General features: G+C 44.5%; 1 protein-coding gene across 2 annotated transcripts in view; it reads left to right on the top strand.

The window, feature by feature from the left end:
* The window catches only part of Uqcc1 (ubiquinol-cytochrome c reductase complex assembly factor 1), a 90183-nt gene that overhangs the window by 30865 nt on the left and 33007 nt on the right, over positions 1–26311 (top strand). For both annotated transcript variants that reach the window (XM_034495793.1, XM_034495795.2), the window contains exons 6-7: positions 5091–5148; positions 19189–19297. In XM_034495793.1, the coding sequence (XP_034351684.1) occupies positions 5091–5148; positions 19189–19297 (167 nt within the window). The remainder of the gene's footprint in view (positions 1–5090; positions 5149–19188; positions 19298–26311) is intronic.

Here is a 26311-nt window from a genome sequence, read left to right as displayed (position 1 = left end):
TCAGTTTTGTGGGAGGGAGATGACAGCTGGTGGATCCTGGGAGCTTGCTGGTCAGCCAAAATGGTGAGCTCTCCCTGTCTCAAAGGAATAAGATGGAGCCATAAGAGAAGCTGTCTGATGCTCTCCTCTGAACTTTGCATCCCATGCGTGGGTGCACTCAAAGATTCATATGTACCACACATGTACATACTGTACACACAGAAAAGAAAAAATAAAAGTTTATCATCAGGTATTTAATACTTGCTTCTATTAACTTTTCATATTTATTATAATTACTTTAGACAAATGCTTATAATTATTTTAGACAAAATGCTCTCTGTATTAGAAGTTCCTCTTTTTTTTTTTTTTATTTTACTTTACATATATGAATGTTTTGTCTGCATGTGTGTCCATGCACCACATGCATGTGGTGCTCCACAGAGGCCAGAAGAGGGCGTTGGAAACTCCAGAACTACAGTTACAGACACTTGTGAGCTGCCATGTGGGTGCTGGAAACCAAACCTGTGTCTTCTGCAAGAACGGCCAGTGCTCTTAACCAATGACACATTTGTCTAGCTCCCTACCAAAGATTCGAGTTTGGATTAATATTATAGTATCAAATAAAAGACAGTTATTATACGTGTAGTTAGTATTCATATTTCAGTCCATAGCTTGTGATTACCCACTTAAAAGTTTCTGAAAGTTATAATTATATATTATTAGCTCATATTGATTTGCTTTCATGTTTGTCCCTTTAGGGGTTTCACAATCTTGTGGGATAGCAAGCGCTTGTATTATTGTTTATTTTTGTTTTGTGTTTAGAAGCAGTTGAGGCTTAAAGAGGCTCAGTGGCTTGCCCAGGATTGCCTAGCCAAGCCTTGCGCCTGCGTTGTCTGGCTTAAACCTCAGGGATTTTCCTGCTGCGACATGCTGCCTGTGAATGGATATAACCACAAACTAGAAATTGTAGTGTGGCTAAAACATTTGGGTTTTGCTTTATTTTGACAAGAGCTTGCTTTGTGAGATGCCGTGTTAGTATTGGACACATGTGAATGCACACCTTGGTGAATGTCTGCGTGAGTTTGGCCTGGCTTTGTCCTTCAGTGCGAGTGGCAGTGAGTTTTCTGCTGATCACTCTCCCTTCAGATTTTCTAAGACTTAAGTAGGCATTTGCCGATTAAAATCTATGGCATAGACTGGCATGGTGGTACTCAGGAGGCAGGTCTCTGTGAGTGCAGGCCAGCTAGGACTGAATAGAGAGATCCTGTTTCAAAACAGCCACAAACCCCTGTAACATAAGGAGGCATTGCTGTACTTGTAATTTTACAGAAGAGAGAGGCTTGAACATTGCTATAAACTTAAGGTAAGCCTGTTCTATATGAGTTCCAGGCTAGCCCTAGCCAGGACTACAAACCAATCAACCACCCTATGGCATGTTGATTTGCTGTGCCCCCCCCCCCCTTTTTTTCCTTTTTTTTTGCTAGGTTTGCATTTTAAAATCAAACCAAAGGAATTCCAAAGTATGACTAGTAAACAAAGAACAGATTTGGAAAGTACCATCTGGAAGCGAAAGATTTTTTAAAAAGTCTGCAAAATAATGAGACTGACTTTCTTGTGGTTTGGATTCTAAGGAAGTTAGTGGGGGCTGGAATAAAATAGGGAGATTTAGATATTGCTTCCTAAGATCATCCCTTTAAAGTGGCCATGCCCATTTAGGTCTTTGATGTAAGACTTGATTACAAGAGTCCTAAGGACAGAGCCTTGGGTATCTGGCAAGTGTCATTCTCCCTGGCTAAAGTCAGGCTGATGCCATTTCTTGACGACTCTGTGTGAGCAAGTTGGGTCATGGCATGCTGTGCCTGTCAGCGTCTTGGACAGGCCTCTCCAAGATACCAGAGACCAGCCTGTCAGAGCCACAGCCTGTGCAGGTTGAGATCCAGAGCGCTCGATGCATCTGAGCGGTTGGTCTTTGGCAGCTGTTGTTTATGGGATGCTCTGATGATGCCCTTGCCGGTCACATGAGCATGCTTGCCGCATGATGTAGTTTGTTCCTGGTGTTCTGGAGCAGAGGTGGTCGGTTACCAAAGCTCGTGCTTAATTCTGAATTCTTGTCTGTGGCTCTTTTGCCTCTAAGAAACTGATCACCGTTGGGAGGAGGAGGCTCTGATGAAGAAATTCTGAGCCAGTAGTTGAGATTTCAGTCCACTTTGTGATGCAATTTCAAGTAACTGGTAAAGCTTTTCAAAGATAATTTGAACTGTATTATTTAATTCACTGTAAAATGACAACAGTGAGTATTGAATTCCTATTTTAAGTGGCAATCATTTTGCTAAACGCTTTTTTTTGAGATGGTCTCACTATATAGCCCTGGCTGGCCTTGAACTTGATACGTAGAGTAGCATGGCTTCTACCTCAGATCTGCTCTCCTCTGCCTTCCAAGTGCTGGAGCTGGGGGGCTAGAGGCTTATGCCATGGCCCTGGCTTTGCTAGCCAAGCACCTCGTGTTTGCCATCACAGCTCTGAGGTGGGGCCTCTTGTTCTGCCCACTGATTTATAGAGAGAAGGAAAGTGGGCCCCGGAGAAGCCCAGAAACACCACCTAGATCTGCTTACAAGTAACAGGGTCTAGATTGTGAATTAAGTAATCTGATTACATATTAAAAAGTGGTACCATTACTCTCTGGTGATGGTAATGGAATTATTTAATTTTACTGAACTTTGTCTTTTTTTTTTGTATATTGGAGCAGGAGTGTGATCATGGCAGTTGTCTCAGGGCTTAGCCCTGACGTATGTAAACACACTTTGTTGAGCTAAGAATCGTATTTTGGTCTTGCTCATAGTCAACATTCACTCGTTGGTTTGATATTTTTGAGGTTTACTCTGTGGCTTTCTGTTCTGACCATGGGCACAGGGGCTTACTCATGTGCCAGCCTTCTCATCAGCCCTGAGCTGACCCCCAGAAGGGAAAACTGTGACCCAGGGCCAGCTGCTGACCTGTCTGTCTGTCTGTCTATGCTTCCCAGCCCAAGAACTGATTCCCCATCTGAGGACATTGGACAGGCTCCTAGCGGCTGCTGGGAAGCTGTGATGTAGAGGTAGCCGTTGGACAGACTGTCCCGTACAAGCAGCCAGATTTCACTCTCCAGATTGAAAGACAGACTTCCAAGAAAACCTTTCTTTTTAATGTTTTGTTCTAACATCCAAAACTGACCCAACTTGAGATCCGGGCTTGAGAGTTTCTCGGGGCTATTCTTGTTGTAGGCGGAGGGCGGCTGGCTGGCACTCAGATGGCATGGGTCTTAATAGCTGGATGGCTGGTCAGGCCAGCCTCCAGCTCCCTCCTGCTGGGCTCAGAGAGGAAGTCCACTTGACAGCTGCTGGGCACCACCCAGTAAGCTCACCCGAGATTTTTGGTGTCCCTTTGTGACAGACCTGGATTCAAAGCCCAGCCTTGCCACTAGCTTAACGCAATGGCTGTACATAGCTATTTGGCCTTCTGATTCTGTTTCTTTACCTTAAAGTAGGATCATGGTAATTCTTTCCTGTGTTGAGGTAAAGATTAAGAGAAATGCTGTAAAAGATGATTAGCATTGCACTGGGTGTGAAGTAGAGCCCTTTCTCCACATCTTGGCATCAGACAGCCACTTGAGTAGCGATCCACACACTGCAGATAGAATCAAGGAAGCGTGAATTTAACCCCAGGTACCTCACTTCACGGTTTGTGTTTCCCTGAGTAATTGTCTTGATTCCCACTGCCAGCTTCCTCACCTGTCCATGGGGAATATAAATATCCATGTATGAGGGTGTTGGGCAGATTTGTTGAGCTACAGGCTGTGAAGCATTTATTCTATCTGGCAAGTCACAGGCCCAGCCACAGTGACCAGGGACTCCCTGATTGCTGCTGATTGCTGGTTGTGGTCATGCCTCCTAGGGTCCTGCCCTGTGTGTTCACTTCTAGTGACCCTGGTTAACCATCACCTCGCTGAACGCTGACCAGCAGAGGATAGTTTGGCAGGGTTTTTTTGGGGGGTGGGGTGGGGTGGGGTGGATATACAGACTTTATGTACCCCAGCCTGGCTTTGAATTTGCAGCCCTGTCTTGACTCATAGGATCGAAGGATGTGTGCTGGATTCTAGGATGCGTGCTGGATTCTAGGATGCGTGCTGGATTCTAGGCTGGCGCTATCATGCCCAGCCTTACTCCTCCTCCTTTTTGTGAGTTGTCACTCCAAAAGACTGATTGATTCTACCACAAGGACTCACATGCCCACTAATTTTCTCTCATTCATCCATCCTTCCTGCCAAGCTTTGCTCCTTGTCATGTAAGAAGGAGGGAACTTGTAGTTAGCATCCCTTAGCTGACAGACATGGCTTTCTCAGACATGTGAGAATTGAGAGACATGGATGTCCCGAACTGAAACCTGGCTCACAGGATATAAACCAAGAGCCTAGTGTCGTCCCTAGGGCCTGAAGTCCGGCCTTTGAGGAGCTGCAGCCCCCTTCCCTGTTCAGCCCCCGCTCCTAAGAGTTCCACTTTTCCTGTCCCGGTTACGTGGGTAAATCATTTGGCACATTCATGGCTGTACCACATTGGATTGTCTTTAAAAACTTGGAAACGGAGGCCAGAAGGCTTAACCTTTTCAGCAGGGCTCAAGTGATTACAGTAGCTGATGCTTTAGGGGAGCAGGGTGTGTGTGTGTGGGGGATGTTTGCTTAGCATTTTAGGCTTCAAGCCAAGAAAGGGAGAATAGCACAGAACTTCAGGAGGTTGGAAGGAACGTAAGAGGTCATGTGTGTGCCATAGTGTATAAAATGAGAAATTCAGAGGGAAGAAGCAGTCTGCCCAAGGCTATAAGGCTACCGTCAGCAAGCCTACGGTCTGCCCGAGGCTACAAGGCGGCAGCAAGGCTGGAGCTGAAAGGCTGGTTGTCTGCATCTGGTGCTCCAGCCCATGGTTCTACAGTATGTTTTCACTGATCTTTTCTACAATGGCATGGTCAGAAATGCCACACTGCCATATGTTTTAGTTGAACAGATTCCCACCAGTGGTTAAAACAAGTCAGTATGCCTCCTCTGCACCTTCGCCTAGTCACACTTTACTGTTATTTTCTAGGGTGTCAGATGCCGGATACATTCAACTCCTGGTTTCTTATAACCCTGCTTCACGTCTGGTAAGTGAGGTCATCAAATGCATGTGTGTGTGCTTTAAGATGTGGCTCTCCTCAGGTCTGATTATATAAATGGCACTTGTTCAGGCGTGAAAACCTGTCCCTCTCATTTTCATAACTGGTGCCTTGAAGCACATTTTTAGTAAAGGTCAAAGCATAAACCCAGAAAGAAACTAATATTTGTAATATTTTTTTTTTCAAAGAACACCTAACCCCATGAATAATGCTATCAGTATCTCTAAGAGACTCTCTGAGGCTGGATGGAAAAGTTCCATCCCTCGGCTGTTTTAGGAAAGTTCACATTTACGTAAAAGTGGTTTGAATTGTGAGAATCCGTGGTCATTTTCATCTCTGGTCATCAGAAACCTATAACAAATTATACCACTGACATTTATGCCTGTGCCTCTGAGTGTGCATGCAGGTTAGGGTAAGCCAGAGTTGTTGCATGTGAAAATATTTAACACCTTAAACAGTATATTTTTTTCCTTCAGCTGTGAAGTAAAAAAATCCATTTTTCATCTACTGTTACACAGCATTAAAGGTCAAAGGGGGATATAGGAGTCACTGAGGTGGGGGCGGGGGAGCTGCCAGATCTGGGGAGAGCAAACTCTGGAGAACTGGTGACTACACTGACCATAGTGAATGCTCCATGGAGCTTGGGATTGGCTGCCTGTCAAAGGACCCTTGTTTGAGCCTGCCTTTAGCTGAGCCTTGCACCACAGGCCTAGCTACTGTATAATGATGTTTGGTCCTGATAGTCTCTGCAGTGCCCCCTCCTTCCAAACTCACATCTTCCCTGAGTTTGGCTGAAGGGGCAGCTTATTTTATGGATTTTTTTTTTTTTTGAACCCTCTAAACCAGTAGTTTATAGAAGGGACACTGTGCCCTAGGCACTTCGCTGGGTACGAGGGCTGGCTTTCAAGAAGCCCAGCCCAGTGAGGGAGCTAGGCCAGGTATAAACTGTGTTGCTAAATTGCAGTGTATATAAGTGGCGCTTATAGGAGAGAAGACTGCGCTCTGACTGTTGGAGCCCTTCCTAGCGCTGCTAGTCCTCAGGTAGATACTGTACTCCTTGTCAGGCAGCTGAGAAGGCACACTGTCTGCCTTTGGTGTCCGTGGTGTGGGTTAAGCACAGGGTGCAGGGAGGGATACTGGATACATTGAGAAGAAAACTACTTTTTTTAAGAGTGAGGACTGGATGGTAGAATTACTCATTGGAAAGGCGGGAGGGTTGCAAGAAGGCTAAGCTGTCCCCAGAGGAGCTCAATGATAATATTCAGAGCCCGTATGAAAGACTCTTTATTGCCCATATAGCTAGAGGTATCCGAGTGGGAGAGGGAGTGGATGGCAAAATAAAATATATAATCCCTGTGACCACATCCCAAGGTCAACACCTGACTAATAGCCGAGAGAGCCTTGAAATTACGAGGATTTCTTTAAACTTTCCAAACTGTCTGCTCAGCTCTTCTTGCCGAAGGTAACTTTTTTAGAGAACGGGGTGTCCCACCACTAGTTGAGTAGAAGCGGGGAGGGGCATCTGTTCTTTGTCTTTCCCCAGCCTCTTCTTTGCTCTTAATTCTCACAATCTATATAGGTTTTGGTAGGGTGTCTCAGCAGCTTTTTTATCCTTGTCAAGGACCTACTGTGTGTTCAGGACTGTGAGGTACTGGAGAGAAGGCTGTGATTCGGTTCACACGTTTCACAAGAAACTGGTAGAAGATGGGCCTTGAGCGCGGTTGTCTATAGTAGATGGTAATGAAATGCCTGGCTCAAGGCCCAAAGAAAAGCTGTGGAAGCACCAAGGTAGACTGCGTCTGAATTCAGTGGCAGGAGGGAGGTTCCAGACCTACAGAACTCGGAACGTTTGAAGGCAGCCAATTGGCTGAAGTGTTTGGAGGAATGTCCTCAGAGGGTCACCAGAAAAGTGGCTTGGGGCCCACGTGTGTAGTGATCTTCTGAAATTGGGGACTCCCCCCCTTCTGAGGGGTGAAAGCAGAAGAGGGATGGATCTATCCATCAAGTCTGTAGAAAAGTTAGGTTCTTCTAGTTTGGTTCTCTTGGCCCTGGGACCACAGAGGATAAACTGAGGGGCAGCCAAACTCTGAAAGCGCAGTAAGCAGACACTGCAGGGACCTCTGGGAGCGGCAGCTGGGAGGGAGGGGGCGGGGAAACAGAGGCCTAGGGAGCGATCATAAGGAAGGGCAAATCCCCGCCAAACAAAACCACACCAGACAGACTCCTAGTAAATGAAAGTCCCCTGATGGAGGCTTTCCTGAATGTTTGCCTAGGCCCGGAGGTGACTGTCGTCCTTAGGTGCTGGGTCCTTATCGGCGGGTGAGATCGGAAGGAGATGCCAGCAGTCCTGTACACTGACCATGTTACACTGCTCCAGTCTACTCTCTCTGGTTCCATACATTTTCTGTGGGTTGAGATTTAAGGCCGTAGACTCCCTTCTGCTCCTTTGTTAGTTGTATATTCAGTGAGCTTGCAGTGGCGCTGTGTGTCTGTTGTCTTTGTTGAACAAGATCAGTATTGACTGCAGCTGCTGAGAATGACGCTGCTGGAGTTACCCAGCGTCCCTTCATGGGCTTGGTAAAACAACCTTCCCGCACGTTTCCTTAGCCAGCCATTGTGAGTCCATTCAGGTGCCGTTCATGTCCTAGAAGATGCAGCCTGTACCCTCACTGTTCTTGTCTGCCATTCTGTGGTGTCTTGGTATTTATCCTTCTGACTACTGGACAAACTCTTGTTTTCCTCAATATATAGTTTAGGCATTATGTTCATCATAAAGCCTTCCCTTCCATCTGAAGGCAGTTCTTCTGTGATTCTTTGGTAAAGTTTAAAAATTTGACATATAAAAACATAAAAATTACACATGTCAACGGAGGACTGTGTGATATTTTGATACATACATATGTGTATTACATGATTTGTGTTTGTACATGTGTATGTATCTGTCTGCATGTGATTTTTGTGTGCAGAGGCCAAAGGAGGGTGTTCGATGTCCTGCTTCATCACTCTGCCTTAATAAAGATAGAACAACTAAGCTGAGTGGTGGTGGCTTTTAATCCCAGTGCTCAGGAGGCAGAGGCAGGCAGGTCATAATAACTATTATTATTATTTATATATGAGCCCTCTTTAAGTCTCAGCCTCTCTCCTTGCCCCCCATCATTCTGTAATGCTAAAATTACATTCAAGTTATAAATGCCCTCATTTGTTATTTCATTGTGAAAGTTTTTTGAAATTCCAGAACTCAGGTCCTCCACAGAATTGATATGCACTCTTAAGTGCTGAATTCTGCGCATGCATCTCATCTCAGCCGCACTGTCTAAGTGGATGAAAAGGTTGCTAGTTGGTGTGAAGGATGTGGAAATGACATGGCTACTTCTTATATGTGTAAAAGGACCCTGAAGCAGCTTCCTGTAAACCCAGAAGGCAGTTTTCAAAGCCACGTCTCTACTTCAGTTCCCTTGTTTTACACGAGGAGGGATGGTTCTGGTGATCTGGTGACATTTATCAGAAGTCACTTCATGCCTCAAATAGCAGTGGAGAATCTGAGGCAAAGCTGACTCTGTGAACTCTTAATGCCCTAGTTTGCCTTCTTGGCAGCCAAGGGGACTGGGGCCTCTTTTTTCTAAATACAAATAATGATAGAAATGCCTTTTCAACTGCCAGCTCTAAAGTGAGCACGGCTTTTCTGGACATTCACGGTCTGTGTCCGAGAAAGCCCTGGAAGTAGTAAATGTTTAAGGACTGCAATCCATGACCTTTAAGGGTCCAGAGCCAGAGGAACCTGTAAAGATGTTTCAAGTGCCAAAGAAAGATGGAGGGTGGACATTGGGGGAGCCAGGGAAGACTCTTGTAAAGAAGAAAAGGAAGTAAGGTATGGACTGGAAAAGGTTTGGAAAACATACTGTCCCCATCACAGTCCAGCCAGAGAACGGCCCTGGCAAGCATTGGCAGCATCTGCCAGGGCCTCTTTAAAACCACCCTTGAAGTTTTGATGTAGCTGTAGGGCCTCCAGGCTCCTGCTGGACTCCAGCAGCTTCAGACCTGCTATATATGGTGTGTCCCGGCTGTGTGCACAGCTTTGTTCTCCTTCCCCAAGCCAGAGGCTATGTTCACACATCCACACACGTAGGTTGTTGAGTTCCTTTGTTTTTATTCAAACCAAAGGCCCACGCAGAAGCGTTTTATCAGCCCACATGCCCTTCAGTGCCCTGGTACTTGCCAGCCACGGACTTGATCTTATGGATCTGGTTGCAAACCATATGTAGCTTATGGTAGTTCACGTCAGGTGAGATGGTTTCAGGAAGCATTTTGCCTTGCTTTCTTTTGCCACAGACAAATCTGGTGGCTACCATGCTCCCCCTAGAAAGCTTAGAGAGAAAGTTTAGGAAACTAGGTAGATAGCCATGTACATAACCCCAGGAAAGGGTCAGCGAGCCAGTGCACCAATAAATAAACCACTCCTTAGCAAACTACGGGGCTTGAGTGTGGCCATGTTGGCGTCTCTCTCATGGTCTCAGTAGGTGATAAAGGCAGGCAAAGAAGCTATATCAAAGTCCCACTTGAGATTCCTTTATAGCTGTCAGTGGGGTAGACCTGCACCCATGCCCACTGATCACAGAATTTGGAATCAGATACTCTCAACAGTAGATTTGGTTGAACAAGGCCACATTCCAAACATGGTGGAGTGAGACAGGATGTTCAGAGCAGCCAAAATGTGACAGGAGATCAGCATTAGGAATCACAAGGATGCTGCCCTCTCGGTTGATGCTGGGAAGTCATGGCCTTTCTTCTTGGCTCGAAGAGAGGAGAGGCTCTTGTTCTTTTGACCTTGCAGACTGGGATGTTCTCTCAGCAGGAAGAGACTGCTGTGTTGGGCCTCACTGAATTGAAGGAATAGTGTGACAGACACTGGCTGGGGGGAAGGCTCCAGCTGTGCTTCTGCTCCTCTCTTCCCCACCGAGTGACCTTAGGTCACTTAAGCACAGTGAAAGGCAGAGAGCTGTGCTAGATAAATAGTTGTGTAAATAGAGGCAGGTGCCGAGCACAGATGCATCAGGTCTTCTACTGTCGAGCCTGTCTCTGGGCTGGCCTTATACAGAGCCTGGGGAGCCATCAGAGGAAGCCTTGAACACTCCTGTTTTTCTTTCCTTTGCTAGCTGGGTTCTTCGCCTTCCTTATATGTAAAAGAGATCAGGGTTATTTATGAGCCACTGGAGTCACTGAGAGACAGGGATAGTGCTGAGGCTTAAGATCCCAATAATAAATTGCAGGTTTAAGAGCATCAGCATCTGAGGGAGGAGCGCACCGGTGCGTGGTGGAGCAGCGTGGCTCACAGATCAGCCTGCATTTGGAGTAGGTGCTCACGAAGACTTGTTAAACACGTGATTAATTAATACAAGAATTTTATTATCAGTTTCTTTTTAATGTTGATTTTGCGTTCGTAAGCGTCATTTTTGTTTTAGTCTATAAGCCTTCCCTCCCCAAAGAGCCCTTTTTCACATGTGACAGAAGACCAAGGTGTGGTGGTACAGGGCTGTAATCACAGCTCATTGGAAGCAGAAGCAGCAGGATCAAGAAGTTCAAGCCTAGCCTGAGCCTTAAAACCCCTTCTAAAAGAAAGAATGAGGAAAAACAAACAACCAACCATTTGACACGAGCATTTAGTATAGGGAACGCATACTCAGTGTCAGTTAAGTATTAGACTGAGCTGCCTGGTTCTTTTGTGTAAACGTAGTATTCAGTGTTCTTTAAGCTGACTGGCTCATACAGTGAGGGTGTGGCCTGTGTTAGCCTTGTCTTAGGCCCTTGGCTATCTGATCTTCAGATGAGACATTTTGAGTTTGTTTCATTAATTTCACTTTCACTTTCCAATTTATATCTCGCCTTTGGGTCTCACTTGGTAGTTTTAATCTGTTCTGTCTACTGTTGATCGTTTTTTGTTTGTTTGTTTGTTTGTTTGTTTTGGTGGCAATTCATCTACCTCTGTGCTTTTTGAGGCAGGGTCTCCCTGTGTATCCTAGGCTGCCCTCAAATTTAGGGTGTTCTCACTTCAGCCTCTCTCGTGCTGGAGTCACAGGCTTGCAACATTATGCCTGGCTATGTATTTATCTTTAGTAAAATTTGGTTTCCTCCTTTCTAGGAATGGCTTTTGTCTTACAGGTAAGCCCATATCAGCTTAAGTACCAATCCCTTCCAATGTGGTGTTTTCATTTGGATTCTAGGTTTTTTAAAGTTTTAATGATGTATAGGATAGGGAGGAGCTGTGCATATCTGTGTGCGTGTGCGTCTGTATTACACACACACACACACACACACACACACACACACACACGTGTACCTGGTGCCCCTCAGAGGTCAAAGAGGCCATTGGATCCCTGGAACTGGAGTTATAGATGATTGTGAGCCACCGAGTGAGCTCTGAGAACCAAATACCAATCCTCTGCAAGAGCAGCCATGTCACTAACCTTTATTGAGCAGTCTCACCAATCCTCCAGTATGCTTCTTCTAGTGTGATGCTAGTTTTAAAACTATGCCCTATGCAGATTAAAGGGAAAACAGCCAATAGATCCTGGAAGGTTTGTTCTGGTCGTTGAATGAGGCAAGCAAACTTCCGTATAATTCTAGGTGTAGGTCTCAGTGTGGACACTGGGTATGTAACTTTGGGTAGATTATGCTCTAGACGTGGGTTTTTGTTTTTCCTTTCTTTTTTCTTTTTGGTTTTTCGAGACAGGGTTTCTCTGTGTAGCCCTGGGTGTCCTGGAACTCACTCTGTAGACCAGGCTGGCCTCGAGCTCAGAAATCCGCCTGCCTCTGCCTCCCAAGTGCTGGGATTAAAGGTGTGCACCACCACTGCCTGGCTTGTTTTTCCTTTCTTAAAAATCTTTAAAAAATTATTTTCCTTTTAAGTGTATGTATGTGTTGCCTACATGTATGTCTGTGCAGCATGTGCGTGCTGGCCATGTGTGTGTCTGTTAAAGTCTCATACTTGTTCCAGGCTATCTGGAATTCACTATATAGTTCAGGCTAGCTCTGAGCTTGAACTAATGGAGGACCTCCTCAGCCTCTTTGAGTGCTGGGATTACAGGTATAAATTACCATACCCACTATGAAGCGGGAGAAGCTTGAGTTTGAGGTGTGTGCACGTGCGTGTTCATGTGTGCACGCGTATGTGTGCATGCGTGCGTGCCTGTGTGTGTGAAAGCCCTGTCTGAGTGGCGTTTGTTCTTTTGCTCTTAAAGTTTTTTCTTTCTTAGTCATTTTTAGAATATTAAAAATTGCCAGATAAGCTGAATTTGGCCTAAATCAGATGTTAGTCTAACTGCTTGGGGTTATTGTTTGGTTGGTTGGTTGATTGGTTAGTTTTGATGCCTTTACACACTCTGCAGCACCTAGGTAGCTAGCGGTCAAAGGAAAAACCTGGGTGTGGTCTTCACCTTTCATCTTGTTTAAGATGGAGTCTCCTTCATGGGCTAGGCTAGAGGGCCAGTGAGACTCCAGGGATTCGCCTCCTCACTTCACAGTGTCAGAAGAGAGTGTGTAGATGGTGGCATGGCGAAGAAAGGAAAAGCTGCCACCCTGTGTAGAAAGGGAGACTTGGACCCTGGAACTTGTGTGTATAGACCATACAGAAGGACTCCTGCCGCAGGGAGAAGTCGGCTTGGAAGGGGTAGGGAGGAGTCTTCCTTTCTATTCTTGTTCAGTTGGTTCAGAAAGGGATTGAATGTGGTGAACTTCAAAGGTAGGATGTCCCAGGAGCTGGCCTTGAGCTACTCACCCTGCAGGACATCCTAAGCAGCCGCCTGTGTCACCTGTGTGCCTGGCCTTCAGCTCTGCCTTTTCTTTTTTTTAGGAGAGTAACTACAAAAGTTCTTCACAATGGGACTTTGTCTTTAACATCTTAGAGTTTGATTCACAAACTTAGGGCAAATCAATGAGCTTTTAGTTAAGTGTTGGTGGCTGGAGAGCCCTGTGGATCAGAATCTGACATTTTCCTGATGAAACACAGGAGCTTTTTGTATGTTCTGATAGGAAAACCAATTCTTGCCTTGGTTTTGTAAGGAGAGATTTGCTGTAGAGTTTATATTGAATGGTGCTTGCATTGGTCACATATCCATGGAGCGAGTTTGCTGTAGTGCTTTGACCTTTGCTTGCTGACAGCCTTCAACCCACATTTTCTAAATGATTATGGGCACCACCGTTTTAATGATAGAGGTTTAAAGCAGACATCACTGTTTACATTTCTCTCAAGAGGCAGTGCAGTCTTGTATTTCCAGGCCAGACAATGGAAGAATGCCTCCTGGTTGTCACCTTCCAGCCTTAATTTGGTGTTTCATTGCCAGTGATGAGGCTGGGAGGAGAGTTAGCTTCTCCATGACTCAGCTGCTGAATGCAAGCATGTTCATCTCACTAGGCTTTTCCTCCCAGTGGCCCAGCACTGTCTGCTTAGCCCACAGAAAGCCAGACTTCTCTGGCTTCATCTCCCTGCTTCTTATACTCTACCCAGCCACAAATTGAGGAAGTCGCTGGTCCTTTAACCTGTGCTGACGTCTCCCTTGGCCCTACCTTTACTCTGTGTTCTGTCTGTTCGGAAGCCTTTTACCATTTGTTAGTCTTCACTTCAGCCATTCTTCCAAGGCCCATGTATGTTTCCTTTCCATCAAGCTTTCTCAGATCCTATTCATCCTAAGATAATCTTTCAAACTCCATTGCCCAGTTTTGTCTTGAGACACTGACTTTTGTTTTACATGTATTTATTTTTTGTGCGTATATACACGTATGTGCATGTGTGCCATGGTGTGCATGTGAAGGTCAGAGGACAGCTCTTGGGAGTCAATTCTCTTTCTACCATGTGGGAGTCAGGCTTGGCAGCAAGTGCCCTACCCGGAGGCATCTCACCAGCCCTTTTCTGTGGCCTCTATGTGCTTTGCTTCTCCTAGGAGACACATGGCTTGAAATTTGGACTCATGTCTTTGCCATCAGTGTAGTACCTACTCATTCAGCCATGTACCTACACATAGTAGGAGCTCAGTTTATGTTCACTGGGTACATTGTCAATTAGCTTGAGAGTTCCTGATTTTGATTGTTCTTCTGATTGTTGTTGTTCTTCTTCTTCCTCTTGCTCCTCTTCTTCCTCCTTCTTCCTTCTTCTTCCTCTTCCTTCTTCCTCCTCCTTCCTCCTTCCTCCTTCTTCCTTTCTCCTTCTCTTTCTTCCGCCTCCTTCCTCCTTCTCTATGTGAGTGCTTTGTCTTCTCACACACCAGAAGAAGGCATCAGATCCCATTACAGATAGTTATAAGCCACCATTTGAGTGCTGGGAATTAAACTCAGGACCTCCAGAAGAGCAACCGATACCCTTAACCACTGAACCATCTCTCCAGCCCTGAGAGTGCCTTCGTTTTATATGACCTTTTTAGCCTAGCTGCCCATTGAGCTGACCATTGTCTTATAATGGCTATAGAACAAGCTGTTCTGTGAAACCCCATCTCATCTCATGTTGATATAGTTAAGAAAGTTTATGGTCTGAAAAAAATCAGTGCCTTTTAGACCTCAGTGGGCAGGTGTGTTAACAGACTGCAGAATTTTCAAATAAATGAAGAATTCCATTCCCTCACTGTTGCTGTCGGTGAACTGGCCTCCTGTGACACTTAAGCACCAAAGCACACTGCGTCTTTTCAGGGAAGAGGTTGACAAGAACAAATTGATAACTTATTTAAAAAGTACTATTGAGCCTTGCCCAGTGCATTTCTGCTGTGCAGTGTGCTGTCACCTGCTGTCGCCCAGGACATTTCTGCTGTGCAGTGTGCTCTCTGTCACGTGCTGTCGCCCAGGACATTTCTGCCCTGCAGTGTGCTCTCTGTCACGTGCTGTCACCTAGCCTTTTCACAGCCTGTTTCATTATCTTCTCCAAGTCTCATATCTTAGGTACTAACTGGGTTCAGAGGTTAAAAGTTAGAATGAAATTGTTAGCACATCACTTGAGGTCAGTAGTGAACCTCTGGTTGGAAAGCTGCAGGCTCTGGGTCTGGAGAGATGACTGGTTAACAGCAGACACTACTTTGACAGATGATCTGAATTTGATTCCCAGCATTCAACTTGGGCTGCTCACAACTACCTCTAACTCAGCTCCAGTTCCTTTGATCTCTGAGGGCATGTAAACTCATATACACGTACACACACACACACACTTAAAAATAAATCTTAAATAAAAAAAAAAAAACTTGATGCTCACCAGAAATTTATTCTTTCATGAACAAAATAGTTTTCCAAATTTTGAAATTGTCCATTCTGTTACTTAACTCTTTATATACTTCCCCGCTGGACAATTTTTACTTTGTTCAGTAAATCTTTCTCTTTGGCCCAACCTCTGGTTTTGATTTTAATATTTGAATAGACAAATTTAGGGCCAATTTTCTGTTTTCTCCAAGTTAGAAATTCTTTGGAGACTGTCTCTCGCTCTCTCTCTCTCTCTCTCTCTCTCTCTCTCTCTCTCTCTCTCAACATTTATTTCTTTATTTACGTATTTATGTGTGTGTGTTTGTCTGAACTCAGATCAGGACTAGGTGGCAGGTGCCTTCATCTGCTGAGCCACCTTGTCAGTCTGCTCTCTGATCTTTTTTTCCTCTTCCTCTTCTCTTAAAATTTTAATTTTATTTCTAATTGGTCCATCATACACATTTATAGATTATATAATATTTTGACATATATGCATTGTGTTATAATCAAACCAGAGTCATTAACATGCCCACCATCTCACGTGTTGTTTCTGTAGACTGCGAATATACAGAATCCCCTCTTGTAGCCACCTTCAGTGTACGACACCATTGTTAGCTATAGACTCACTACTGTGCAGTAGGTCAGAACTTACTCTTTAATATGACTGGAACCACTTGTCTCTTGAGATATAATGTTCAAAATTAGAATCAGTAGATGCTGCTATACCAAGCAAGATTTGGAGTATCGCTTTGCACACTGGGGACAAATTTCACTATCTAAAGCACATTAATTTGGGGTCAGCATCATTATTGACTTGCATTGAGCATGTTCTAATACATTTTCTCTCTCTCCCTCCCCCTTTTAAGGCTCTTTTACATAGGTAGTTGTGATTCATGTATCCCGGACCTCTGGAGTTTTATCTACTAGACCCAAGTACAGGACCTTGTGTTTTCTCTGTTCAGATTCTTGTGAGACTGTGGAGATAGTCTTGGTTCATAGTTGGGTCATGTAACATATTTATTCTCTTGCCCAGCTTGTCATCTGCCCATTTGATAAGTATGTTTCCTCCCAATTTAGTCATGGAGATATTGAGACAGGTTGGGCTGGAATCGTTCCGTTGTTGCTTGTAGATTTTTCTTTTACAAAGGAGAACAGTGAGACAGGGTCTTGCTCTGTAGCTCATGCTGGTCTTGAACTTCCAATCCTCTTACCTCTACCTCCTGTCTACTGGGATTTGCATGTGTGTGCCCTCATAGCCTGCTCTAGATAGGAAACTGCTAGTTGGTTTTCTTTCCCTTCCCTTCCCTTCCCTTCCCTTCCCTTCCCTTCCCTTCCCTTCCCTTCCCTTCCCTTCTTTCCTTACTTTCTTTCTTTTTCTTTCCTTCCCCTCACATCCCCCCTCCCCCCCCCCCCCAGACAGAGTCACTCTATGGAGACCAGGCTGGCTTTGAACTTACAGAGATCCTCCCACCTTTGCTGGAACTAAAGGCAAATGCCACTACTCCTTGCTGATTTTCCTTTAACGATTTATTTTATTTATTTATATGTATATAGATGCCTAAGGAGGCCAGAAGAAGAGGGTACTAGATCCCTTAGAGCTACAGTTACAGGCCACTGTGAGCCACTCAGTGTAGGTGCTGGGAACTGAACTCGGTTCTCTGCAGTAGCAGTACATGCATGCTGCTAGGGGCAGTGGTGGGTAAATGAAAAGTGGACACCTGCAGAGTGGAGCTAATGCAATTGCTGCCTCCACTGTCTCAGGGGGAGCTCCCTTCTGGCTCCAGCAGGAGGGGCTCCCTGGTCTCATTAGGAGGCCTGTAGTCCTGCAGTCTCAGGCTGTTTGGGGAGGAGGAGGCTACAGACTGCTAGTCTTTGTACATACTAATAATCATCTAAATTTTGACTCCCAAGAAAAGCTTTGCCATTTCTCTTGCGCCTGGGCCTGGGTCATAAGAAAACGGCTTTGCCAATTTTCTCAATGGGTCTAAGGCGTCCTCAAGATATGGCCATTCCCGTGTCAAAATACACATTAACTCCGGACCTCACTCACTTGAAACTTCCTCAGATCTCCACACAGGTACACTTAGCTGCTGAGCCATCTCTCCAGGCCCTTGCAGTTGCTTTTAATGGGCTGGTTCTGTGTGGAGATAGACCTGTCAATTCACATAAGATATTCTGTATAGCAGGAATTGTCCTTTAGTCTGCTGCAGTCACTTGGTACCTAGTTCAAAGCACTAGAATTCAGTTTGGTCATAAGAATAACATTAGGGATACTTTGAAAAGTTACTAACCTTGAATATATATTTTTTATAATTAAATACAATACTTATTATTTTTAAGTACGTGTGTGTGCACCTGTATGTGGGTTGGTGCATGTGAGTGTTGGTATCCAAGGAGGCCAGAAGCCTCCCTGGAGCCTGAGTTATAGGTGGTTGTGAATCTTCCAACGTGGGTGCTGGGAACTGAACACTGAATTTGGGTCCTTTGGAAGAGTAGTATGTGCTTTTAACTATTGATCTCTCCCACTCCTGGATATATTTTTAAGCTAATAAAAATGACAAAATTCTTGCTGGGTGGTGGTGGCACACACCTTTAGTCCCAGCACTCAGAAGGCAGAGGCAGGTAGATCTTGAGTTTGAGGTTGAGGCTAGCCTGGTCTACATAAAAAGTTACAGGATACCCAGGGCTACACATACTGAGAGCCTGTCTGAAAACAAAGCAACAACAACAAAAAAAAAAACAAAAACAAAAAAAAAACAAAAAAAAACAAACTTGATCTTTGCCTTCAGTGGAAGTCACATCTAGTGGGAGAATGGTTTGGTAATTATAGAAATGTAATTGTAATATTCTTAGTGTGTGTGTAGCTGAACAAGACAAATAGAATGGAAGCCACAGATATAATGGAAGAGTTTCTACATTTCTAAGTACATTTTTAAAGTAAAAGGAAAAAATGAAAGTGGTTTTGAAAAGGTTAGGTTTTACTGTGGGGGTGGGGCGGATGAGTGGAGCGTGCATATGGATGCACGCACACCTACGTGTGAGGCCAGAGGAAGGTGGTATGCTCCTTCTTCTATTGCTCTTCTGAAGCTCACGCTTGGGCACAGGTGGCTGACCAGTGAGCTCTCTGGAGCTCCTGGTCTCCAGCCCCAGTATCACAGTCACGGGCACACCCAGCCACTAGCGTCTCTTTATGTGGTCTCTGGGATACTGACGCCTTTCTCCATGTTTATAGAGCAAGTGCTCTTACCTTCTGAGCCATGTCCTCGCCCCGGAAACTGAATCAGTGCTAGATTTTATTTAAGCTTATGTGGAATAATATTTTAATGTGACAGCAATATAAAAAATGTCATTTTTTTTTCTTACTATATCTTTGAAGTTCTTGGACTAGCCATATCTAAAGTAGCTGGCGGCTACTACACTGGTCAGGAAAATTCTTTACCCACATTTAAAAATTCTATAGTGGTGAACACATATCTTCCCCAGCTGAATGGAGAATCTGGACTTGATTCTCTTCTACCAACCAGGTGTGATTCCTTCCGTGAATGAGGGAAGCTTCTGAGGCACCCTCATCCACAGATAAGGATGTGCATGGTGTTTATGTTATCATGTGTAATATGCAAGCTTTTCAAACTGCACGCTTGAGATGGGCTTTTTCACAGTGCCTGTCGTAAAGCTCCGGCTTTAATATAGCATAGATTAGCAACAATAAGGTCACTCCTGGGCTTCTGATTCAGTGTGCTGTGCTAAAATCACTCTTCTGTGAACTGTGTGAATTCATAGAAAATGCAGTTATCCAACGGCTGTTTTGCTTCCACTCAGGATGTGTCTAGTCCGAATGAAGCAGGAAGGCCGGACTGGGAAGTACATGTGCCGGATCATAGTTCATTTCATGTGGGAAGATGTGGAGCAGCGAGGCCGAGTCATGGGGGTGAGTGCTTCCCCAGATGCTGACCCTGAACAACTGCCACGGAAGAATGGCTGACCCGAGTTTAGGGTGCTTTCTGCTTTTGACTGGATTTGCTTTTGGAGTTCTGTGAAATGGTGCCTAACGTCAGAGAGGCAGCTCAGCTATAGTCACTTTTTTTTTTGCCTCCTGGAAGCTTGACATACCACGGATACTTTATGGGTTTGTGCACATTATTGTGGTTTGTTGGTATGAGGACATCTTGTATACAGAAGTAGATAGAATTCTGGTGACACAGAGGATAGAATGGGGAACCAAATAGTAATCTAGCTTAAGAACACCGCCTTTGACATTACTTCAGTATTTGAATTAGTTCCCCTTTTACGTTAGTTCTTTGGTTGGTTGGTTGGTTGATTTTGATTTTCTTGAGACATGGATTCATGTGCCTTATGAACTCCTGACTCTCCTCCCTCTGAGTGCCAGGGTTGTAGGCACACACCCTCATACCTGACCCTCTAGGTTAGTCCTTACGGCAAGATTCTGGTACAAAGGCCAGTAGTCCTTGGGAATAAAGGAAAACAGTGGTCACCAGCAACCTAGAATATTTTGCCTAAGTATCCATTGAAAATAAATACCTTAGTAAATTCAGTAATTAGCCTGAGAAAAGAGACTATGGAGCGTGCAAGTGTGAGCACATGTGCACGCGCATGTGTGGGTGCATTCGTATGTGTGTGTAAAGTGACTCTGCTCTCTATAGGACATATGTAGTACTGAGTTTTATGCATGTTTGTTTTATTCTACATGATCTTGGTCTTCTTGTACGTTCATACAACTCTCTTTTCAATCACATCCTGCTCACAGGTTTGTCCATGCTGAGTGGCCGTTTGGTCGTGGCTGACTTTCATTGTCCCCATTTTCACACATTCCTGTGCTGTTGTCTGTGAACACTATGTACCTTTTCTTTGTATAAAATTGCAACCTTTGAGACTTACACCATGCACGTAACTGACGGTTTTCTCCTGGAAAGCGTCTGGGTTCCTCTGGGTTGAGGGTTTTCTCATGTCTTTGAAGGAACTGTAGTGTAGGAGGCACAGGAAGCCTGGGTTTACCTTTAAGTAACTTTATGGACATTACCATGACGCTCTGTGTGCACAGCATGGCAATGGCCTTTCCATTGAGTCTAAGAAAATGAAACATCAGTTGTACCTGCTGTCATCACTAACTGCCTTGAAGTCATGATTGAGAGCTCTCTCTGTTAGTGTGTGTGTGTGTGTGTGTGTGTGTGTGTGTGTTCCACATGTATGCAGGAGCTCAAGCTGGTCAGCTCTTTTTATAGCTGACTCCTTTGGTTCTCATTTCGTTTCTCCCCCGTCCTGCCTGCCGGCTTTCTTTGCCATCCAGACGGGGGTCAGCAGACTAAGCGACTCATGCAGCTGGATTTCCTACATCCTCAAGTGTGTACTGCTTATTTGTGTGGCAGCACACACTGGAGTTAGGGCAGTGCTGGCATTTCAAATCACCCTACTAATGATGACCAGTAATAGCCTCTGGCCGGCCAAAGCCCGTGCTGACTGCCAGGCATTGCGTTAGAGCCTCTTCCGTTAGATGAACCTGTTTTGCTTATCTCTGTTGACTGAACTCTGCTGGCAGTGGGACCACCAGAACCATGTGAGCCACAGCTGTCCTATCCCAAATAGCCTAATAATCCAGAAATTGCTGACTTCTGGACCACAGGAATTTTTTAATTACACCCTCTCCCACAGATTTTCTCTTCCATATATAACAGCAGTTGACACTTGGAGTCTTCTCTGTGGTGCTTTGTGTGTAATGTCCCTCCTACCTCATCGTAAACTTTAGGAAAGCAGAAACTGTCTATTCTATTGTTTGCTTATGTGGTAACATCAGATGGACAAATAGGATGAGTTGAGTTGAGTGAGTGTATAAATTAAACTGTAGCCTTTGGTATATCAGTTGGGTTTGTTTGTTTGAGACAGGGTCTCATTATATAAGCCTGGCTGGCCTAGAACTTACTATGTAGACCAGGCTGGTCTTGTATTCACAGAAATCCACCCTCATCTGCCTCTCAGTTACTGGGATTAAAGGTGTGCACCATCATGTTAATATATTCTATTTTAAGATAACTTATTAGATAAATGGTACTTGACTCATTCCTTTCTGATACTGTCCTACAGGAGTCTTAATTTTTCTCCTCTAGTTTGTCCATTGGGATTGTTCTAGAGAGTGTGCCATCCTATAGGGTGGCATAGTGCCCCTCCCTCTTAGTGTACCTGCAGTTTATCTGGGGTCTTGATAAAGAACTGATATGATTCCGTAAGTTTCTGACCAGAGCCAGAGAATCTACTTTCCCTTCCTCCCTCCCCACCTTCCTTTCTTCCTTTCTTTGTTCTCTCAGTTTTTCTTTTCCAGAGTGTCCCAGGCTGGCCTTGAACTCACTGTGTAACTCAGGATGGCCTTAAACTTTGGATCTTCCTGCCGCCATCTCCCAAACGCTGAGATTACAGGTGCGCGCCATCATGCCTTGTTCTATGTTGTGCTGGGGATGAACCCAGCTAGACACCAACTGAGCCATATCCTCGGTCCTGAGCCTTTTCCTCTCCTCTGCCTTCTTCTTTCACAGAATCTCTTGTAACCCAGACTGACCTTGAGCTCACTATATAGCCAAGGATGACATTCATTTCTGGGCCTTTTGTTTCCATATCCCAAGTTCTGGAATCACAGGCGTCCACATCACATCCAGTTTAGAGTGTCTACTTTTCTAACAAGTTTCCAGGTTATGCCTGTGTTAATAGGGGTGTGGGAGGGAGCAGCCATACTTTAAATAGCAAGATGTTGGTGATTTACCCAGTATAGGCTCCTACATTACCTAAGAAATACCTGAGAAATACCTAAGTTCTGGCAAAAACTATAGACGAAAGATAGAAACTTAGAGGACTTGGGCAATTACTGCTCTTGCTCTTCATTGTCTCTGACACAGCACCTCCCTCTAATTTGATGGTATAAACAGATACCTTTTCTATATGAAGGACAGTTGAATACTAACTTGTCTGTTAGCGTACAGCCTGCAGCCATGGAACAAATAGAGTCTGGCCTGGGTCTCCCCCAGTGGACAAGTCTTCCCTGTGCTGCAGTAGACACCGAAGCAGGCCCAGGGTGCTAACTAACCATGTGGCTTCGGAGTTCCTTCTCAGCTTTGAAAAAAACCAGATTGGAAGGTGGTAATTTGCAAATCTTTCTGTGTCATTTGGCGTTCCAGATATACCTCTGTAAGAAAAGCCGTAGAAAAAGTAGAACTTATAAAGCCAGTCAGTGTTGTGGTGGTTTTTCTCATGCCAAAGGATTCTTAGAAGCCATTACTTTGAGTGGATGGGTGTGGCAAAGCCCAAGAGCCAAAATTGCCTCTTGCAAACTGATGACGAATCAGAAATTTTAATCAAGAATTCCTTTGAAACTAGAATTCCTATCAAGAACTCATTTGGTATTCAAGTTCTGTTCTCAAGCAAGAGGGAAATTTTGCTTTTCATCGGCTTCTAAGAAGCCCAACTGTTATGGCATATAGCATGGACTCACAAGTCATTGGTGAAGCCAGTACAAAAAGCAACTGCTAAATTTGAGGTTACAAAAGTCACATCAATAATTTAGTGTTCTGACTTTTTAAAAGAAAAAAAAAACCAATATTTGGGATTTAAACATATAAATTAGCTGTGGAAATAAAGTTCATTATATCACCTCATCTGGTCTTGTTTTATTTCATTAACTGGTTCTTAAAAACCTTTGTGAGCTGAGTTGCAGCTGAAGAGGTTGGAGACCATTTTTCCTTGGGCCTTTGCCGCGCTCCTGAGTGTTGGTAGGAGTAAGAACCAGGACTTGACACAGCTGTAAAAACAGACAGCCCTTTGGCCTCAGCACTTTCTCCTGCAGCAGGCAGATTTCAGATGTAAATTTCACCCTGCCTCTCCTGCTAATGAAGTAAGTGTCTTTTGCTGGGTTTGCACCAGGTGTGTCCAGTCTTGGGGCTAACTGGGAGCTTGACTTCATTTTTCCATTTGTGACATTTCAACCAAACTTCAAAAACAAACAAGAATTAGCTCAAGGCAGTGGCTCAGCTTGTTAATGGTAACCTTAGGCTAGTGAAATGACTTCCTGTCAGTTCAGGCTCTGCCAGACATCTCCACCTTATGGCTCACAATGGGCAGGTTCAAGTTTTCCAAGCCAAGGTGGGAAGGGGTGGGGATAGGCTCCAGTTAAGGAATTACAAATTTCGTATCAGTGGTTCCTACAGTAAAACTTCAGATAGATAACTTCTTGTCTATGGTATTCCAGAATAAGAATAAATCTCCTGTCACTTTCTGGTCCCCTATCCTGTATCAGAGCGGCTTGATGAGATGGTAGAGTTTATTGGCAGAGAGCCCTGGCACAAACTGGTGTCTCTATGGTATACTTCTGCCTTGCTTATCAGACCTGCTGTTTTGCATTGCCAGCCCCTCCCTGCTCACACTCTGTGGTCTATGTTAATGCCAAACTCATTTCCCACAATGCTTCTTGAACCTTAAGCACATGCAGCTTCTAGCACAACTCCTGGCACCGACTAGGCACTCTCTGAGATTTGCATACCCACCCTGCCAGCCAGGCCAGGTGCCTTGTTGTTCCTGTCTTGTGTCTTTTCCTCATTCAGGACAGTCTAGATTGTCCTGGTACTTCCTTCCCAGTACCTGTAGCTGACGGGGACCGACCCAGCTCTCCCTCACTGCAAGTGCCTTTTCCCATAGCCTTCTTTGGGCTTTACTCCTCTCTAATGTCATGGTTGTTCATGCAGACTGGCTGTCTTCTAGATGAATTCCTGAGGGTCAGGACTGTGTGTATCTCCCAAGTCTTCAGAGTGCCTATAATTAATTACCTGTTGGCTAAACAGTGAATCTCAAAGAACGAAAGAAGGCGATTCTAGAGGCCTGGGATAGGTATTAGGGAAGTGGGGTAGGAGATACCCTCTTTATTCTGAGGATATTTGTCTGCTGTATTAGTATTAAATATTGGAAGAAAGACTGATTTTTTTTTTCTACTGGCAATTTTTTAAAATTACATTTATTTGCATGAGTGCCTGTGCATATGTGTGCAGGTTGGCATGTTCTAGGTAAGTGTGTGGAGGTCAGATGACACCTTACAAGACTCAGCTCTCTCCTCCTACCACGTAGGTGCTAGGGAACTGACTCGGGCCATCAGGCTTGGTTGTAGGCACACACTGCTGAGCCATCCTACCAGTCCCCTGCCTTCATTTTTTTTATGTTTCTATTTCCTGTCCTTTTCTATTTCTTACTGGAGTTGATTGATTAAAAAAAAAAAAAAAACTGAGCGTATAATAGGGTATGTTGTGTTTCAGAAGTGGGATTTGGATATTAACAAAAGCTTTGGATTTTCTGAAAAATCTCCTTCCAGTCTTCCAAGTTTCAAATAGCCCCTCCCCCATGTTCTTCCTCCCCATAAAGATTTCCAAAGAGGGCCAGGGGATATAACTCGAGGTAGAATGCTTACAAAGCATTCATGTGAGCTTGAATGTAATCCCTGACACTTAAAATAAAGGGGAAAAATCTTAAATTCCTATTTTACTGTGCTGTGCTTTGCATCTCAAGGTCAGGATTAAAACTGAGTGTCAAAAGCTTTGAAATATAAGAACTGCTTTAAAGATGGTTTTTATAATCATAAATATAAATGGTATGTGTGTAAATAAAGAACCCTTTGAGCTGTCTGCCATGAAAATAAGAATCCATGTTTGTTCTTAGCTATCAGTCATTCCCTCAGAGGTTTTTAAGTGGCCTAAGCTATTGGAATTGGACAGTCAGTTATTAAGATTAATATCAGGAGAAAGATAAATTTTTAGATTTTAAAAGTGTGTGTGTGTGTGTGTCTGTCTGTCTGTCTGTCTGTCTGCCAGGTGTCTCCACAGAGGCCAGAAGAAAGTGTTAGATCCCCAGAAGCTACAGAAACAGCTGGTTGTGAGCCGCCTGACATGGTGCTGGGAACCGAACTCAGGTCCTTTGGAATAGCAAGGTCACTCTCAAACTGTAGCACTCTCTCTCTCTAGCCCCAAAGCTAAATTCTTAGAAGGCAAAGTACTTTTTCACTGGGAACTGGCTCATGAATTTGAGCTGAGTCTACAGAGGAGGTGCCTAGCCCTGGAGGTACACTCTCTGTTTATGTAAGTTTCTAAAACCCTGATAAGGGAGCATTCACCTCCCACTCCCAGTCTCCCACAATGCTAGGGACCCTGTCTATCGTGCTCAGGAAGTCTATCATTGTTCTAGACCCTCACTGAGCATGCTCAGGAAGTCTATCATTGTTCTAGACCCTCACTGAGCATGCTCAGTGAGTCTATCTTTGATCTAGGACCTCACTGAGCATGCTCAGTGAGTCTATCATTGATCTAGGGCCCCAGCCTTCCTTTTTGCTTTTTGGTTTTAGAATAGGGCCTTACTAAGTTGTCCGCATTGGCCTTGAACTTCTGAAGCTCAGTTAGACTCTGATCTATGATCCTCCTGCCTCAGCCTCTGGGGGAGCTTGCACCACCAGGCTCTCCCAGATCCACTTCATTTTACCGGAAGTTCTTGAGAGAAGATTAATAGGCCTTTCCATGTTAAAAATGAATTGCAGCACAGAATTCCTAGTGCACTTGGTCATTTATCTGTAGTACCATTCCTCCCTTCAGTTACAGACTGAGGTCCCTGAGCTTTTAGTGTTTCTAAAGCATCAGAAGTAGAGCTCTGAACACAGTAGGCACTCAGCAAATATTCCTTCACCAAGTGGGTAAAAAAATGAATTTGATCTTTTTGTTATTTTCAATTCATAGCAATAAGTTTCTTTTAAATTACCTTTATTTAGTTGGATGCACTACTTCATAGTATTTCTATTAAGAAACAGTGACCTTATTCCATTTTTCAAAGCCCCTTGCTAAGGGCCAGCAAGAAAATAGATGACCCAGCAAGTAAGGGTGCTTGGTGCCAAGCCAGACAGTTAGAGTTCTAACCC

Source organism: Arvicanthis niloticus, chromosome 2, assembly GCF_011762505.2.
Source record: "Arvicanthis niloticus isolate mArvNil1 chromosome 2, mArvNil1.pat.X, whole genome shotgun sequence".
NCBI classification, from domain to species: domain Eukaryota; kingdom Metazoa; phylum Chordata; class Mammalia; order Rodentia; family Muridae; genus Arvicanthis; species Arvicanthis niloticus.
This window is presented reverse-complemented; position numbering and strand designations above follow the sequence as displayed.